General features: G+C 41.3%; 1 protein-coding gene across 3 annotated transcripts; it reads left to right on the forward strand.

Moving 5' to 3' along the window:
* The first annotated feature begins 4,317 nt into the window (after positions 1 to 4,317).
* On the forward strand, positions 4,318 to 12,870 carry tmem106ba (transmembrane protein 106Ba). Of its 3 annotated transcripts, none has more exons than XM_023980239.3 (8): positions 4,318 to 4,408; positions 7,615 to 7,825; positions 8,059 to 8,122; positions 8,259 to 8,418; positions 10,285 to 10,425; positions 10,848 to 10,897; positions 10,984 to 11,037; positions 12,707 to 12,870. In XM_023980239.3, the coding sequence occupies exons 2-8, from the start codon at positions 7,621 to 7,623 to the stop codon at positions 12,825 to 12,827; spliced, it is 795 nt and encodes a 264-aa protein (XP_023836007.1). In that variant the 5' UTR covers positions 4,318 to 4,408; positions 7,615 to 7,620; the 3' UTR covers positions 12,828 to 12,870. The 3 variants fall into 3 exon arrangements, with proteins under 3 accessions (XP_023836007.1, XP_023990679.1, XP_023990680.1); XM_024134911.2 differs by lacking the exon at positions 4,318 to 4,408 and adding an exon at positions 6,688 to 6,823; XM_024134912.2 differs by lacking the exons at positions 4,318 to 4,408; positions 10,848 to 10,897 and adding an exon at positions 6,688 to 6,823.
* The last annotated feature ends 2,729 nt before the right edge of the window (positions 12,871 to 15,599 follow it).

The following is a 15,599-nucleotide window of genomic DNA, read 5'->3' on the forward strand; positions in this document are numbered from 1 at the left end:
GGTGTCAGGGAAAATGTATGAAGTAAAAAGTACATTATTTTCTTTAGGAATGTAGTGAAGTAGTGTACAGATACCCCAAAAGTAGTACTTTAAAGTATTTTTACTTAAGTACTTTACACCACTGTCTCTACGAACCAAATATGGTTACTTTTGGAGGGGGTCTGTGTTGCACGGCCTGCTGCTTGATTTTCACTCCGTCCCCTCTGTAGTCCCTAATGCAATACACTGTAATAAACTGTATATGGGAAACATATTGGCTTGTAGAGATAACTTTTCCAGCTTTCTCAGCTAAAATGAAGTGGGAAATACTCAGTAGGGTCTCCACTAACCAAGCACAGCTTTAAATCACCTGCTACTATCCATGCTCTTGAAATCAATACACACTCAACAACAACAAAAATTAAATACAAAAGCTAAACGTTTTTTATCAAAACTAAATGTAATTTATTTACGAGTTAAATGTAATGAATATTTACCAGGCTATTAGGACACAGTATAATCACACTTTCTGAACAGCAATGGACAAAATTATTTACAAGTTGTAGGCCGATAAGTGCTTCTTATCTATCAAGGTTTGCAGTACACAGTAAAGACCTATTACCTAGTTTAAAAGCATTATAACAAAGACAAGATTATTTACATGATTATTGATCAAGGTCAGCAAAAGCACCTTTTGTAGAGATTAAAATGTAGTACAAGAGACAACAAGGTTACAAGGCTAACAGTGCACAGTCTAATCAAGCTTTCAGAACAACAATGGAGAACATCATTTACAAGTTATAGTGTAGCGGAAGAATGAGAGAAGGTGATACTCGCGACTAGCGACTGGCTGGCGTGGGAGCACAGCGTGAGCACAGTGTGATGACTCAATCCCGATTTATAGCATTGTTCGCATGACAGGTTTCATGCATGTTAACATAAGAAGCCGCCTCCATAAGTTTGTTTTATTCACTGCTTTAGTACACTCCGCCAACCCGGATGTCCTAGCCATGTCTGAATCCTGGTTTAGGAAGGCCACCAAAAATCCTGAAATTTCCATCCCCAACTATAACATTTTCCGACAAGATAGAACTGCCAAAGGGGGAGGAGTTGCAATCTACTGCAGAGATAGCCTGCAGAGTTCTGTCATACTAGCCAGGTCTGTGCCCAAACAATTTGAATCAAGGAAATTAATGTTACTGTGTGAATTAAATTGTCATGTTTGGATTGTATCAAGAGTTCATAAAGAGCTATGCATTTTGATATGTTTCATTCTCCTGATGCACGTTAGTATGTCATAGTGGGGAATTGTCTATGCTGTTAAGACTTAGTATCTTTTGTATTATTTTTATTGTTAGATATCTGGTATGTTGAATCAAAAACATGAGCTGGCGCACAACAAGAGAAAATTGTTTTGTGTAGAGGCGATGACTAACGGAAAATAAACTATAAGCTATAAAAATAAAGAAAGTCGCACACTCTATATATAAACTCCCAGTAATTTATTGGGTAAATCACCAACGTTTCGGCATCACTGTGCCGTCTTCAGGGTAATGTCATGAATGCTTGAACCGGGTTATGTAGACAAACAGTGCAATTAGTGCAACCAATGACAATAGTGAGGGGTGTGTCATAATTATTAAGTTAATTAGAATTAATTGAGAGAAACTGTTTAATAACATTTGTTTATAGCATATTGAATATATTAGGCGATTTTATCTTATGAAAACATTATTAAATATTGTACATAATATTAGCATCAACATACATTATTGTTTAATAAAATTTCACATATATATTTAATTGTTTCCTATTTCTTTTTTTTTTAGCAACATGCTCAATGTGTTACGACTTCCGCCGAAGTCGGGTCCTCTCCTTGTTCGGGCGGCGCTCGGTGGTCGGCGTCGCCGGTCTTCTAGCCATCATTGATCCACTTTTCATTTTCCATGTGTTTTGTCTTGTTTTTCCTCACACTTGGTTTCAATTCCCTCAATCATTTGTTGTGTATTTAACCATCTGTTCCCCCCATGTCTTTGTGTGGGATTGTTTATTGTAAGTGCTTTATTGTAAGTGTTGTTTGGTGCGCGATGGGTTTTTGTACCAAATTATTTTTGTTATTTTTATGCCGTGGGTTTTGCTATTAAATTGCTGTGGCTATTACCAAGTTCTGCTCTCGTGTATCTGACTTCCCTGCCACCGATTACGCACCCCTTACAGAATCCCACACCAACTATATGGAGTCAGCAGGAGCAGGTGCCCCTGGAATAGGGGTGGCGCGTCCGGGAGCATGCGGCGATGCTCCACCATCTCGGCGCCGCCATGGGCCGCGTTGTCCAAACTATGGACCGCTGGGAGAGACAGGGAGTTCCTCCAGCGCCTCCACCAGCACAACCAGGGTCTCCACTACTCGCCCCCACGTCACCCGGTCCCAGTGGGATTTATCTCGCCCTTCCCCGGGGGTATGACGAGACGGCTGCACGCTGCCAGGGTTTCCTGTTACAGCCGGCGCGGGATGGAACGATAGGGCCCTGATCGACCAATATCGCTGCAGTTTGCGCGAGGACGTCCGTCGGGAGTTGGCCTGCAGGGACACCACCCTCACTTTCGACCAGCTGGTGGACCTGTCCATTCGGCTGGATAACCTGCTGGCCACCCGTGGACCGGGAGCAGTTGACTGTCGTCAAGGCTCTGAAGGCGTGGAGACATTGGCTTGAGGGGGCTAAACACCCTTTTCTCATCTGGACTGACCTGGGTCTAGGGATTCCGGGATAATAGTGTTAATGTGAGCCATACCAGCCTTTCAAAGCACTTCATGGCTATGGACGTGAGTGCTACGGGTCTGTCGTCATTAAGGCAGGTTGCCTTAGTGTTCTTGGGCACAGACACTATCGTGGTCTGCTTGAAACATGTTGTTATTACAGACTCAATCAGGGACATGTTGAAAATGTCAGTGAATGCCAGTTGGTCAGCACATGCTCGGAGCACACGTCCTGGTAATCCGTCTGGCCCCGCGGCCTTGTGAATTTTGACCTGTTTAAAGGTCTTACTCACGTCGGCTGTGGAGAGCGTGATCACACAGTCGTCCGGAACAGCTGATGCTCTCATGCATGCCTGTGTTGCTTGCTTTGAAGCGAGCATAGAAGTGATTTAGCTCGTCTAGTAGGCTCGTGTCACTGGGCAGCTCGCGGCTGTGATTCCCTTTGTAGTCTGTAATAGTTTGCAAGCCCTGCCACATAAGACGAGTGTCGGAGCCGGTGTAGTACGATTCAATCTTAGCCCTGTATTGGCGCTTTGCCTGTTTGATGGTTCGTAGGAGGGCATAGCAGGATTTCTTATAAGCTTCCGGGTTAGAGTCCCGCACCTTGAAAGTGGCAGCTCTACCCTTTAGCTCAGTGCAAATGTTGCCTGTAATCCATGGCTTCTGGTTGGGGTATGTACGTACAGTCACTGTGGCAAACATGTTCCAGTCAAGTAATATATTGACGTTAACGGCAGCTTTCCCACTCGCCTTCTGTGGATCCTTGCGAGGCACCCCGCTCTGTGTCCTCTGTACCTGCGTCCCTTTCTCTTGCCAATGACGGGGATGTTGGCCTTGTCGGGTGTTCGAAGTACATCCTGTGCGTACCTTGCAGTCGGAGGCCGAGCAGTTGCCTTACCAGGCAGTGATGCAACCAGTCAGGAGGCTCTCGATGTTGCAGCTGTAGAACATTTTGAGGATAATAATTCATAAAAATATATATTATAAAATTATTTTACGAGGAAAGTCAGTTAAGAACTAATTCTTATTTACAATGACAGCCTAGGAACAGTGGGTTAACTGCCTTGTTCAGGGGCAGAATGACAGATTTTTACCTTGTCAGGTCGGAGATTCAATCTAGCAACCTTTCGGTTACTGGCCCAATGCTCTAACCACTAGACTATCTGCCGCCCCCCTAGATAACTCCTGCTGTGTCCTGCATGTTTGTAGAGTCTATAGAGATAATCTCTATAGAGATAATCTTAATCTAAAAAGAGTCAAATATAAAATGTGCCTTGTAGTGTCCTTTTTTGGTATTTATCCCTGAATGACAGATTGCTGAGCTCAATATGTAGGTCAACCTCTCATTGCCAACTGCTGAAAGATCAATACAGCGAGATAGGGACACAAGGTTTCACATTACTGTGGATGACTTTTGACCTTACACCAGAAACATAAAGTACAAGAATATCTGTAGTGCTGGTCCAAATAGTTTGTCTACTGAGTACGGCTGCACATTTACTGCATGTGCGTGAGGCTTCTCCCTTTGCAATCATTTGCTTGAAAAGAATGCCAAGCGTGCCTTTTTATGTTTGGAAGTGAAGTTTCTAATAAGGAGAGATGTGCTGTGATCCATGAATCAGTCCAAAACCCAAATCCAAGAGGCCAGCCTTTGGATTGATTGCGACCGAGGTGGGTTCAAGAAAATCGTTGGAAGGCTATGCATAATTGAGGTGATATAAACCTATAGCAACATGATTTTATTAGGATACTACCTAAAAAATAGTTTTATTTGTCAGGCCAAGCGATTGAGCTGATGCATGTTTTGGCACATGTCAAGGTTGGTCTTGGGCTGATTTAAATGTGTGAAATTGCAGCCATTACCATCGCATTAGGTTAATCTAGGTCTTTAACAGGTAGCCAGTCCATCATTGCTTACATCATATATGTCAGAGTCAAGGCCCGCGGGCCACATCCGGCCCGCGAGAAGGTTTTTTACGGCCCCTGGGATGATCTTGATTTATTATTAGAACCGGCCCGCAGACCGCAGCAAGCCGGCAGCCCGCAGATCTTTTACACGCACCAATACTACATTTCCCACAATGCAACGGTGACGCACCGAGCTGTTTCGCAGAAAGATGTTTCGAGCTTCGTGAGGAGATTTGTCTGTTCTTGGACAGCAAAGGGAAAGACACAACACAACTCCGAGACGAAATGTTTCTGTGTGAAATGGCTTTTCTGTGTGACATTACGAGTCATCTGAATGCAATGAACTTGCAGCTGCAGGGTCGGGATCATGTCATCTCTGATATGTACAGTACAGTGAAGGCATTTAAAACCAAACTGACTCTGTGGGAGACGCAGATGCGGAAAGAAAATTTGAGCCACTTTCCCAGCTGCCAGACCATGAAAGAGAAGCTCTCTACCAGTGCGTTCCCGAGCGCACAGTTGGCTGATAAAATAGGTATGCTTGCCGCTGACTTTCGACGCCGATTTGCTGACTTTGAAGCACAAAAAAGCAGGTTGGAACTGCTCGGTAACCCATTTGCTGTTGACGTGGAAAGCTCACCACCAAACCTCCAAATGGAGTTGATTGACCTCCAATGCAATGATGCACTGAGGGCAAAATATGCGGCAGTGGGTGCTGCGGAGTTCGCCCGTTCCTCCCCGACACAATGCCCCAGCTGCGCATCCAGGCTGCTCAACGTTGTCTATGTTTGGCAGCACATACCTGTGTGAACAACTGTTTTCTTTGATGAACCTGAACAAAACATCACACAGAAGTCGACTTACTGCTGAACACCTCCACTCAATTCTGAGGATTTCCTCAGCTCAGAGCCTTACCCCGAACATTGATGAACTTGTGGAAAAGATGGGACACCACCAAGTATCACCCTCAACCTCAAACAAGTGAACATTACTGTGCAATCACATATTTAGAGTTTTTACTCAGTTCAAGTTAAAGTTAAAGTTTAATATTTGTTTTCACTGCATGTTACTTCTCCTTAAACAAAGTGTTGTTTTTGATTAATAGATTTTTGCACTTTATTTTATTGTATTCAATCCAATATATTTTAAAATATTTCAGTTGATGGATGATAGAAAATTGCTATTATTGTTTTTTTCTTTGAAGTAAATTTAGCCCACTTTTGCTAAAATAGAAAATATAGGCTACTGATGGTGCCTTGAATACCGGTTTCTTTCATTTAATGTTCATGTTATGGGGATTTTTATATAAAGGAAATTTGTCTTTTGTGTCTGTTGAAAATTAAAGATTACTGACAGAGCCATAAGAAAATATTGCTTTATTTATCTGATCATATTGGAATATATTTGTTAGGTTTTCAGTAGGTTCAATTAGGTTCACTAGACTATATGCGTCATTTAAAATTTTTTCAATGAACATTCGAACAGTCCGGCCCTCGGCTTGTAGCTAAATTTTTTATTTGGCCCTCCGTCCATTTGACTTTGACACCCCTGGCTTACATTGTGTCTTTGTCTTTGTTTAAATTTTATTTCACACCGGAAACAAACAAGGCAGTTTTCTTTCTACAAGCCAATATGTATGCCATGTACAGTCTATTGCATTGGGGGCTATGGAGGGGGTGGAGAACGAAGTGCTGTATGACACACATATGTATGACACAGTCCTCCTCCAAAACTAACCATATTTGGTTAGTAGAGATCCTATTGAGTATTTTCTACCCCACTTTAGCTGAGACAGGTGGAAACGTTTAACGTTTTCTCTTTACAGCCCAATATTCTCAACATACTAGTGTCAACATTGTATTTTCATTATTGGTCTTACATTTTTTTATTTACATTTGTTTTCATAAATTACTTATTGCAATTTCTTGTTGGCACAATAAAAGTGGCCATAGATTAAAATTCAATACAATTTGAATTAGTTATACACATTGACATAGATTTTTTGAAATGCGGGATTTTATTTTGAAGGTTTCAACATTACCATATGAAAGTGACGTCATCGTTGGAGCTGCTGGCAGACTATTAGTGCGTGTATTTATGTCAGTACTATATTGACATAAACAGCGGCTGTTCGTGACCAAGCATATGTAAAGCAATTCTGCGTGAATATATGCAAAGGTAAGCAGACGAATCCAATATCGAATGTTGCCATTTTGATCATATCCGTAGTGCGTGTGTAATACTGCACAGTGATGCTTTGACATTGTCAGAGGAACCGGGCAACATTTTGCAATATGGAAACATTTTATCCATGCTAACAATGCCCTATGCTCTGCAAGTATTCTACGCAAACATTCACATCAATAACTTGACACCAAATAGAAATACAACAGAATATCGGAGCAAATACGCAACAATGTATTCGTGAGTTTCGGATTAAAATGGCAGGCGGCGAACGAGTTTGTCTGGAAGGAACATGGTGTACTGTGTAGTATAATGGTCGTCTGCACGTCATCACAGTACCTCGACCATTGGCGCACAATGTATAGTAGGAGCAGAAGGCAAGATGCGATGTGTTTTGCTGACTAGGTTACATATATTTGGTCCATACGAAACTTTGGTCAGAACAAGTGTCTTTTGTTGGACAATAATTGTTTCAAGCACGCCTGAATTACATAGATGGTGCGCACTTGATAAGAGCTTTTGGGGAATTGGTGTGTAAACTGGTCTAAACAAAACCAAAATAATCTATGCAAAAATGGAATAGGAGAATGGTAGCCTGTGTACAGTATAAATTGGCTTTAAAACCTGTATTTACATGGTCATGACATAGGCAGGTACATTGTTGTAGTATAAAACAATTTGTGTAAACTGACCATAACTACCATGTAAATGTCAAATGAATATGTGGCATGAGTTTACACTACCAACCACACCTACTTATTAGATCTTAAATGTTTTATTCACAGAAAGTGATGGGGAAGTCACACTCCCTCTTGTCGAAGGGGAAAGACGACCGTGGCAGTCAGAGTGGCCTGACGACTGGTCCAGAGTACATAGATACACAGAGTGAAGAGGATGGAAAGAATGGAGATGTGTCTCAGTTCCCCTATGTGGAATTTACTGGCAGAGACAGTGTCACATGCCCCACATGCCAGGGCACTGGCAGAATACCACGGGGTAAGGGGATAAACATTAAAACAAATACATTCCTACACAGTAATAAACATGAACTCTCACTCACTGACACAATACACCTACATCTGTTCTAAAACTCCAACTCATGAGCTGCTAATCAGATAGGCCACTTAGAAACACTGACTTCACAACATTCACTGAAAATGAAAAAGACATAAGTTGAACCAATATCATTTTCCTCTGTAAATGGCTTTGTCATCACATCTCTAATGCAGGCCAAGAGAACCAGCTTGTGGCTCTGATTCCATACAGTGACCAGAGGCTCCAGCCAAGGAGAACGTAAGTCTCTTATCTCACTCAGCCAGACGTCTCTTTTTTGAAAGCTGTGCAATTGAATGATTCAACTGTGGTTGACTGTGGTCTATATCCAACTGCTGTCTTTCTTTTAATGGCGCTTCCTCCCTTTTTCTTGCAGAAAGCTGTATGTCACTGTGTCCGTGTTTCTTTGCCTTCTGCTGGTTGGCCTGGCTGTGTTTTTCATGTTCCCTCGTTCTATCGATGTCTGCTATGTGGGCGTGAAGTCTGCATTCGTCTCCTATGACCAGGACAAACGGATTGTCTATCTCAATATCACGGTAAGATCCTCTCTGTGGTGTTAGTTGCCTTTGTGTTTCCATCTAAGGGTTGACATGGATTCAAATCAAATTGTATTGGTCACATGTTTCATAAAATAACGGGTGTAGACTAACAGTTGGAGGACCAAAAAAGCCGATACCGATTAATCTGACAATATTTTTTATTTATTTGTAATAATGACAATTACAACAGTACTGAATGAACACTTATTTTAACTTAATATAATACATCAATAAAATCAATTTAGCCTCAAATAAATAATGAAACATGTTCAATTTGGTTTAAATAATGCAAAAACAAAGTGCTGGAGAAGAAAGTAAAAGTGCAATATGTGCCATATAAGAAAGCTAACGTTTAAGTTCCTTGCTCAGAACATGAGAACATATGGTGGTTCCTTTTAACATGAGTCTTCAATATTCCCAGGTAAGAAGTTTTAGGTTGTAGTTATTATAGGAATTATAGGACTATTTCCCTCTATACCATTTGTATTTCATTAACCTTTGACTATTGGATGTTCTTATAGGCACTTTAGTATTGCCAGTGTAACAGTATAGCTTCCGTCCCTCTCCTCGCTCCTCCCTGGGCTCGAACCAGGAACACAACAACAACAGCCACCCTCGAAGCAGCGTTACCCATGCAGAGCAAGGGGAACAACCACTCCAAGGCTCAGAGCGAGTGACGTTTGAAACGCTATTAGCGCGCGCTAACTAGCTACCCATTTCACTTCAGTTACACCAGCCTCATCTCGGGAGTTGATAGGCTTGAAGTCATAAACAGCGCAAGGCTTGACGCACAACGAAGAGCTGCTGGCAAAACGCACGAAAGTGCTGTTTGAATTAATGTTTACGCGCCTGCTTCTGCCTACCACCGCTCAGTCAGATACTTAGATACTTGTATGCTCAGTCAGATTATATGCAACGCAGGACACGCTAGATAATATCTAGTAATATCATCAACCATGTGTAGTTAACTAGTGATTATGATTGATTGATTGTTTTTTATAAGATAAGTTTAATGCTAGCTAGCAACTTACCTTGGCTTACTGCATTCGCGTAACAGGCAATCAGTTTCCTTGTGGAGTGCAGGTCGTTATTGCTTTGGACTAGTTAACTGTAAGGTTGCACTATTGGATCCCCCGAAATCTGTCATTCTGCCCCTGAACAAGGCAGTTAACCCACCGTTCCTAGGCCGTCATTGAAAATAAGAATGTGTTCTTAACTGACTTTCCTAGTTAAATAAAGATTAAATAAAGGTGTAAAAAAAAAAAAATCAAAATCGGTGTCCAAAAATACCGATATCCGATTGTTATGCAAACTTGAAATCGGCCCTAATTAATCGGTCATTCCGGTCGGATGCCAAGCAGTTGCTGGTGATCAGGCCTACCACCATTGTGTTGTTAGCAAACTTAATGATGGTGTTGGAGTCGTGTTCGGTCACGCAGTCATGGGTGAACAGGGAGTACAGGAGGGAAATTAACATGCACCCCTGAGGGGCCCCATGTTGAGGGTCATAGTGGTAGATGTGTTGTTGCTTACCTTCACCACCTGGGAAATATATATATATTTTTTTAAACCTAGGGGCAGCCCGTAAGGAAGTCTAGGATCCAGTTACATAGTGAGGTGTTCAGTCCCAGGGTCCTGAGCTTAGTGATGAGCCTGGAGGGTACTATGGTGTTGAACGTTGAGCTGTAGTCGATGAAGAGTATTCTCGCATAGGTGTTCTTCTTGTCCAGGTGGGCGAGGGCAGTGTGGAGTGCAATAGAGATGGCATCATCTGTGGTTCTGTTGGGGCGGTATGCAAATTGAAGCCGGTCCTACGTAATGACTCTTTCCAACAACTGTTGTGCCGTATGTCTTTTCTTCTAGAACACTCTGAACATCACCAATAACAACTACTACACTGTATCCCTGACCAACATCACAGCCCAAGTGCAGTTCTCTAAGACGGTGATTGGGAAGGCCCGTATTAGCAATGTGACGACCATCATACCACTAGATAAGCAGCAGGTGGGTCTTTACACATGTTTACCATTTTAGAATAACATGCCTTGGTATAACTGCTTGTTATAAAGTGTATGAAGTGAGCATAGCTTGACAAGTGAATCAAAGTTGAACTTTCAACTGTCCTGAAGTGCCTTTCTATCGCTCAACACAGCAGTTCATTGTTTGAACACAGCAGTTCATTGTTTGCGCCCGCTTTGCTGCAAAATCTAGCAACAAAATCAGGCAACATTGATAATGAACCTTGTTGATGAATCCACATCTGTCCCTGTTCTGAGGGCATCAGTAGCAGCAAGGATGGAATAAAGATGGCATTTTTGGACTGTTGCCCTCAAAAGTTACTCATTACTTACTCAGTCAGCACTCAACCGCCCTGTTCAATATGGGAGATAGATAACGGCTATATTACAACATATTGTTTATTTCAGATTGACTACATGGTTCCCACAGTAATTGCTGATGAGATGAGTTATATGTTGTAAGTATTTCACAAGTAATTGCAATTTATTGTGTGGTTGACAGCACAAATCGTGACATTTCTTTAATAAATGTTTTGTGTTGCAGCGACTATTGCACCCTGCAGTCCATAAAGGTTCACAACATTGTGGTTATGATGCAGTAAGTATACGTTGCATTCGGAAAGTATTCAGACCCCTTCCCTTTTTCCACATTTTGTTACATTACAGCCTTACTCTAAAAATGTTTGCTCATAAATCTACTCACAATACCCCATAATGACGAAGTGTTTTTAGACATTTTTGGAAATGTATTAAAAATAAAAAAACAGAAATCTTATTTACATTGGTATTCATACCCTTTGCTATGGGACTCAAAATTGAGCTCAGGTGCATCCTGTTTCCATTGATCAGCCTTGAGATGTTTCTACAACTTGATTGGAGTCCACCTGTGGTAAATACAATTGATTGCACATGATTTGGAAAGGCACACACCTGTCTATATAAGGTCCCACAGTTGACAGTGCATGTCGGAGCAAAAACCAAGCCATGAGGTCGAAGGAATTGTCTGAGAGCTCCAAGACAGGATTGGGTCGAGGCACAGATCTGGGAAGGGTACCAAAAGATTTCTGCAGCATTGAAGTTCTCCAAGAACACAGTGGCCTCCATCATTCTTAAATGGAAGAAGTTTGGAACCACCAAGACTCTTCCTAGAGCTGGCTGCCCGGCCAAACTGAGCAATCGGGAGAAGGGCCTTGGTCAGGGAGGTGACCAAGAACCCAATGGTCACTCTGACAGAGCTCCAGAGTTCCTCTGTGGAGATGGGAGAACCTTCCAGAAGGACAACCATCTCTGCAGCACTCCACCAATCAGGCCTTTATGGTAGAGTGGCCAGACAGAAGCCACTCCTCAGTAAAAGGCACATGACAGCCCGCTTGGAGTTTGCCAAAAGGCACCTAAAGGACTCTCATACCATGAGAAACAAGATTCTCTTGTCTGATGAAACCCAGATTGTTCTCTTTGGCCTAAATGCCAAGCATCACATCTGGAGGAAACCTGGCACCATCCCTACGGTGAAGCATGGTGGTGGCAGCATCATGCTGTGGGGATGTTTTTCAGAGGCAGGGACTGGGAGACTAGTCAGGATTGAGGGAAAGAGGGAGGGAGCAAAGTACAGAGAGATCCTTGATGAAAACCTGCTCCAGAGTGCTCAGGACCTCAGACTGGGGCAAAGGTTCAACGTCCAACAGGACAACGACCCTAAGCACACAGCCAAGACAACACAGGAGTGGCTTCCGGACAAGTCTCTGAATGTCCAGCCAGAGCCCGGACTTGAACCCGATCAAACATCTCTGGAGAGACCTGAAAATAGCTGTGCAGAAACTCCCCAAATACACGTGTGCCAAACTTGTAGCATCATACCCAAGAAGACTCAAGTCTGTATTCACTGACAAAGGTGCTTCAGCAAAGTACTGAGTAAAGGGTCTGAATACTTCATGTAAATGTGATTTTTCATAAGTATTATATACTTTTTTTGCAGAAATTTCTTAAAGCCATTTTTTGCTTTGTCATTATGGGCTATTGTGTGTAGATTGATGAGGGAAAAACACAATTTAATCCATTTTAGTATAAGGCTGTAACATAACAAAATGTGGAAAAAGTCAAGGGGTCTGAATACTTTCTGAATGCAGTGTACCTTTTCAAATATCTACTAATACATTGAGTTTACACATGTTACTGTACCTACTCTATTTATTTTGTCAAACCACACACGCCCCCATGTGGGCAGCCATTTTGGGGAAACTGACTACTGTCTATTGACTGGTTTTCAGGGTGACTGTGACCACATCCTACTTTGGGCACTCGGAACAGGTCTCCCAGGAGATATACCAGTATGTGGACTGTGGGGGCAACACCACCTCACTGCATGGACATGTGAAGATGTATCAGTAAGGCAGTGAAAACACAGCCATAATGGAAGCCCATCGATCTAAAGGCAGACGAAAGGGTTTTACGGAGTTCCTTTGGGCACACGACCTACTGTAGAATAGGAGGAACCATGTCTCAGAGAAAGTGAAGTTAGCAAGGTGCCAATGTACAGTTTAATGAGGGTTTGATGATGTCGCAGGTAGAAAATCTCTTGTGCAAATTCTTCCTAATAGAATGATCCAATCCAATGTGTACAGGCATTTGAGATAAAGATGCACTTTAGCTTTGTATGGGAAACGCAATCATAAGAAAGTATTTATACGGCAGAGTTGTTGATGTAATGTAATCTGTACCACTAACCTTCCCAGACCACTAGGTATGGGACATGCAATACAAATAAAGTAATAGGACAGCATCCTCATTTTGATTATCAGCAACACTAATCAACCCAGTCCACTTTTTGATGGCATTTTATTCCATTCTTTTTTTTATAGCAGCCATTTTGTTTTCTTCAAGGATGTATTTTGATCAAAATAGTACTTCCTGATGTGTGTCGTTACTCTTACATTTTCATTGTAATGATAGTTAGATTTACATCTAATTCTGAGGTGGCATATCATGTCGGGGTGAAGTCAGCGTAATTAGGATGACTACGGACCTTAATTAGATTGCAACATTTAGGTATCTAATGAGAGGAATCTTGTATTTTTATATCATTCAAATACAGTACCTATAATTATTAGATGTGTTGTTTTATGATGTGAATTACTCTTTAATTGTAAACCTCTGAATTGTTTGTTGTAATGGGAATGTTACAGTTTTTTTTTCTGACTTGGGTAGTAGACGACTACCTATTTCGAAATATGATATTACATAAATACCCTCAATGGTGTTGTAAAATTAGGTTTTTATTTTCTCTTTGGGAATTGAATTTAGGAGGTAATTTTGTCTTTACATTTTTTATTTCATGCCCTTTGCCCCTTTTTTAATTTGTCATGATTGATCACTGAAACATGCAAGTAAGTTGTGCTTTTCGACTTTGTGTTTCTTTCTGAGTAGATTAAATGTCAGGATACAGTAAGTATCCATTTGTTATTTTCCTTAAACATTTGTTATAGCTTTTAACGTCTGTTGTGCACAGAATACTGAACCGAGGACAATAAAAATGCCCAAGATAAAATATCAGATGTGTACATTATTTATATTATCTGATATACTCTATGGAGGAACAATCACGCCAATGTACTGTTGTATATGTCAATGTGCCATATTATGTACCAAATCATCCAAGAAGAAAATGTTCATCAGTTTAAAGTCAGTTCTGAATCCTCACTGAGGTGTGTTGACTGTGCACTACTGTGTAAATGTGGATACTGTCCATGTAAGCCACTGCCAATCATACAGCACATCTAACATTGTTTTTTCCTTGCATGAAACTGGGAATAAAAGTGGTTGATTTTGAGGTTTTTGTTTGGTGCATTCATTGATAGTTTGTTGTTGGGGAACAATTCAAAGGTTGGAGAAATGTGCAATACCAATCACTATCACAGGGTGGCGCCTAATTTAACAAAATTAACTTTGAAATAAGTAAGTGTTTGGATGAAAATATGGTTTCTATAATGACCAATGGCCATATGCACAGGTTTGCATAAAAAGCTTACTTTACTCACTATTGAAGTCCAAGTAATTAACAACACAATGCATGCCATCCATGTGTAAAACACACCAAGTCCAATATTTAGCATCTTAAAAATAGCATGACGTTACATTTAAAGTCACACAGAATAGACAGGCTTAGGTATATTTGACAGGGTGCTCTAGTGAACAAATGTGGTACTGTTATTCTAAATGGACAGTATACAGCATGTGTTTTCTGTCATACAGTATTGTGTCAATGTGGTACTCTGTTCTACAAGATCCTAAACAGGTTTGTATGCTGTATTGTAATGCATCTGCTAGTCCTGTATGACCTTTGATTTTATCTGTAGACTGTTCTGGATGTGTGTCAGTGTGTTACTTTGTTTGCTTCCAGATGCTCACCGGTGCTTCAGGTCTCCAGTGTGTACCGGTATGCTTACCTCACATCTGTTGCTGTCGTTTAAACGGCAGTTGACTTCCTCTCCAGGATTCAGGTCAGGGGACTTGGAGCGGTTCCCAATTAACCAGGGCCCAGTTTCCCAAAAGCATCTTAAAGCGATAGTTCACCCAAATTACAAAATTACACATTGGTTTCCTTGCCCTGTAAGCAGTCTATGGAAAAGGTAAGACAGCAATCCATGATTTGGTTTAGTTTCCCTGGCACTGTTTCCACATGCTAACGTTCTAGCATTTGTGGCACAAATCCCATTCAAGTCATGGGACCAATATTAGCATTTTTCACGCACCATGTCCAAATCATCTGAAAGTATCTAAAATTGATTGTAAAGCTCAACAAAGTCAGTTATAGTTGTTTTGAACATGATGCACAAAAAATGCTAATATCGGTCCAATGACTTGAATGGGATTCGTGCCTCATTGGTTTCCCAAAACCATTGTTACTGAAGTTTCACTTGAAAACACAGCTAAGTGCGTTGTTAAATGCTTTTTTGCCCTTCCGCGTCACTTTATACACAGAAGATCTCTACTAAACATACAATAAGGATGTTTATACACCTCTGTGACCACAAAGTTCAATAGAAATACAAAGTTGCCAATGGCTTTGCAATTGTTACAAACAAGCAAAGGATACAAATATGCTTCAAATGAAAACCGAGATGACTGCATTAAAATGTAAATACAGTATAGGCTACATAGGCC

This window comes from Salvelinus sp. IW2-2015, linkage group LG35, assembly GCF_002910315.2.
Source record: "Salvelinus sp. IW2-2015 linkage group LG35, ASM291031v2, whole genome shotgun sequence".
NCBI lineage: Eukaryota > Metazoa > Chordata > Actinopteri > Salmoniformes > Salmonidae > Salvelinus > Salvelinus sp. IW2-2015.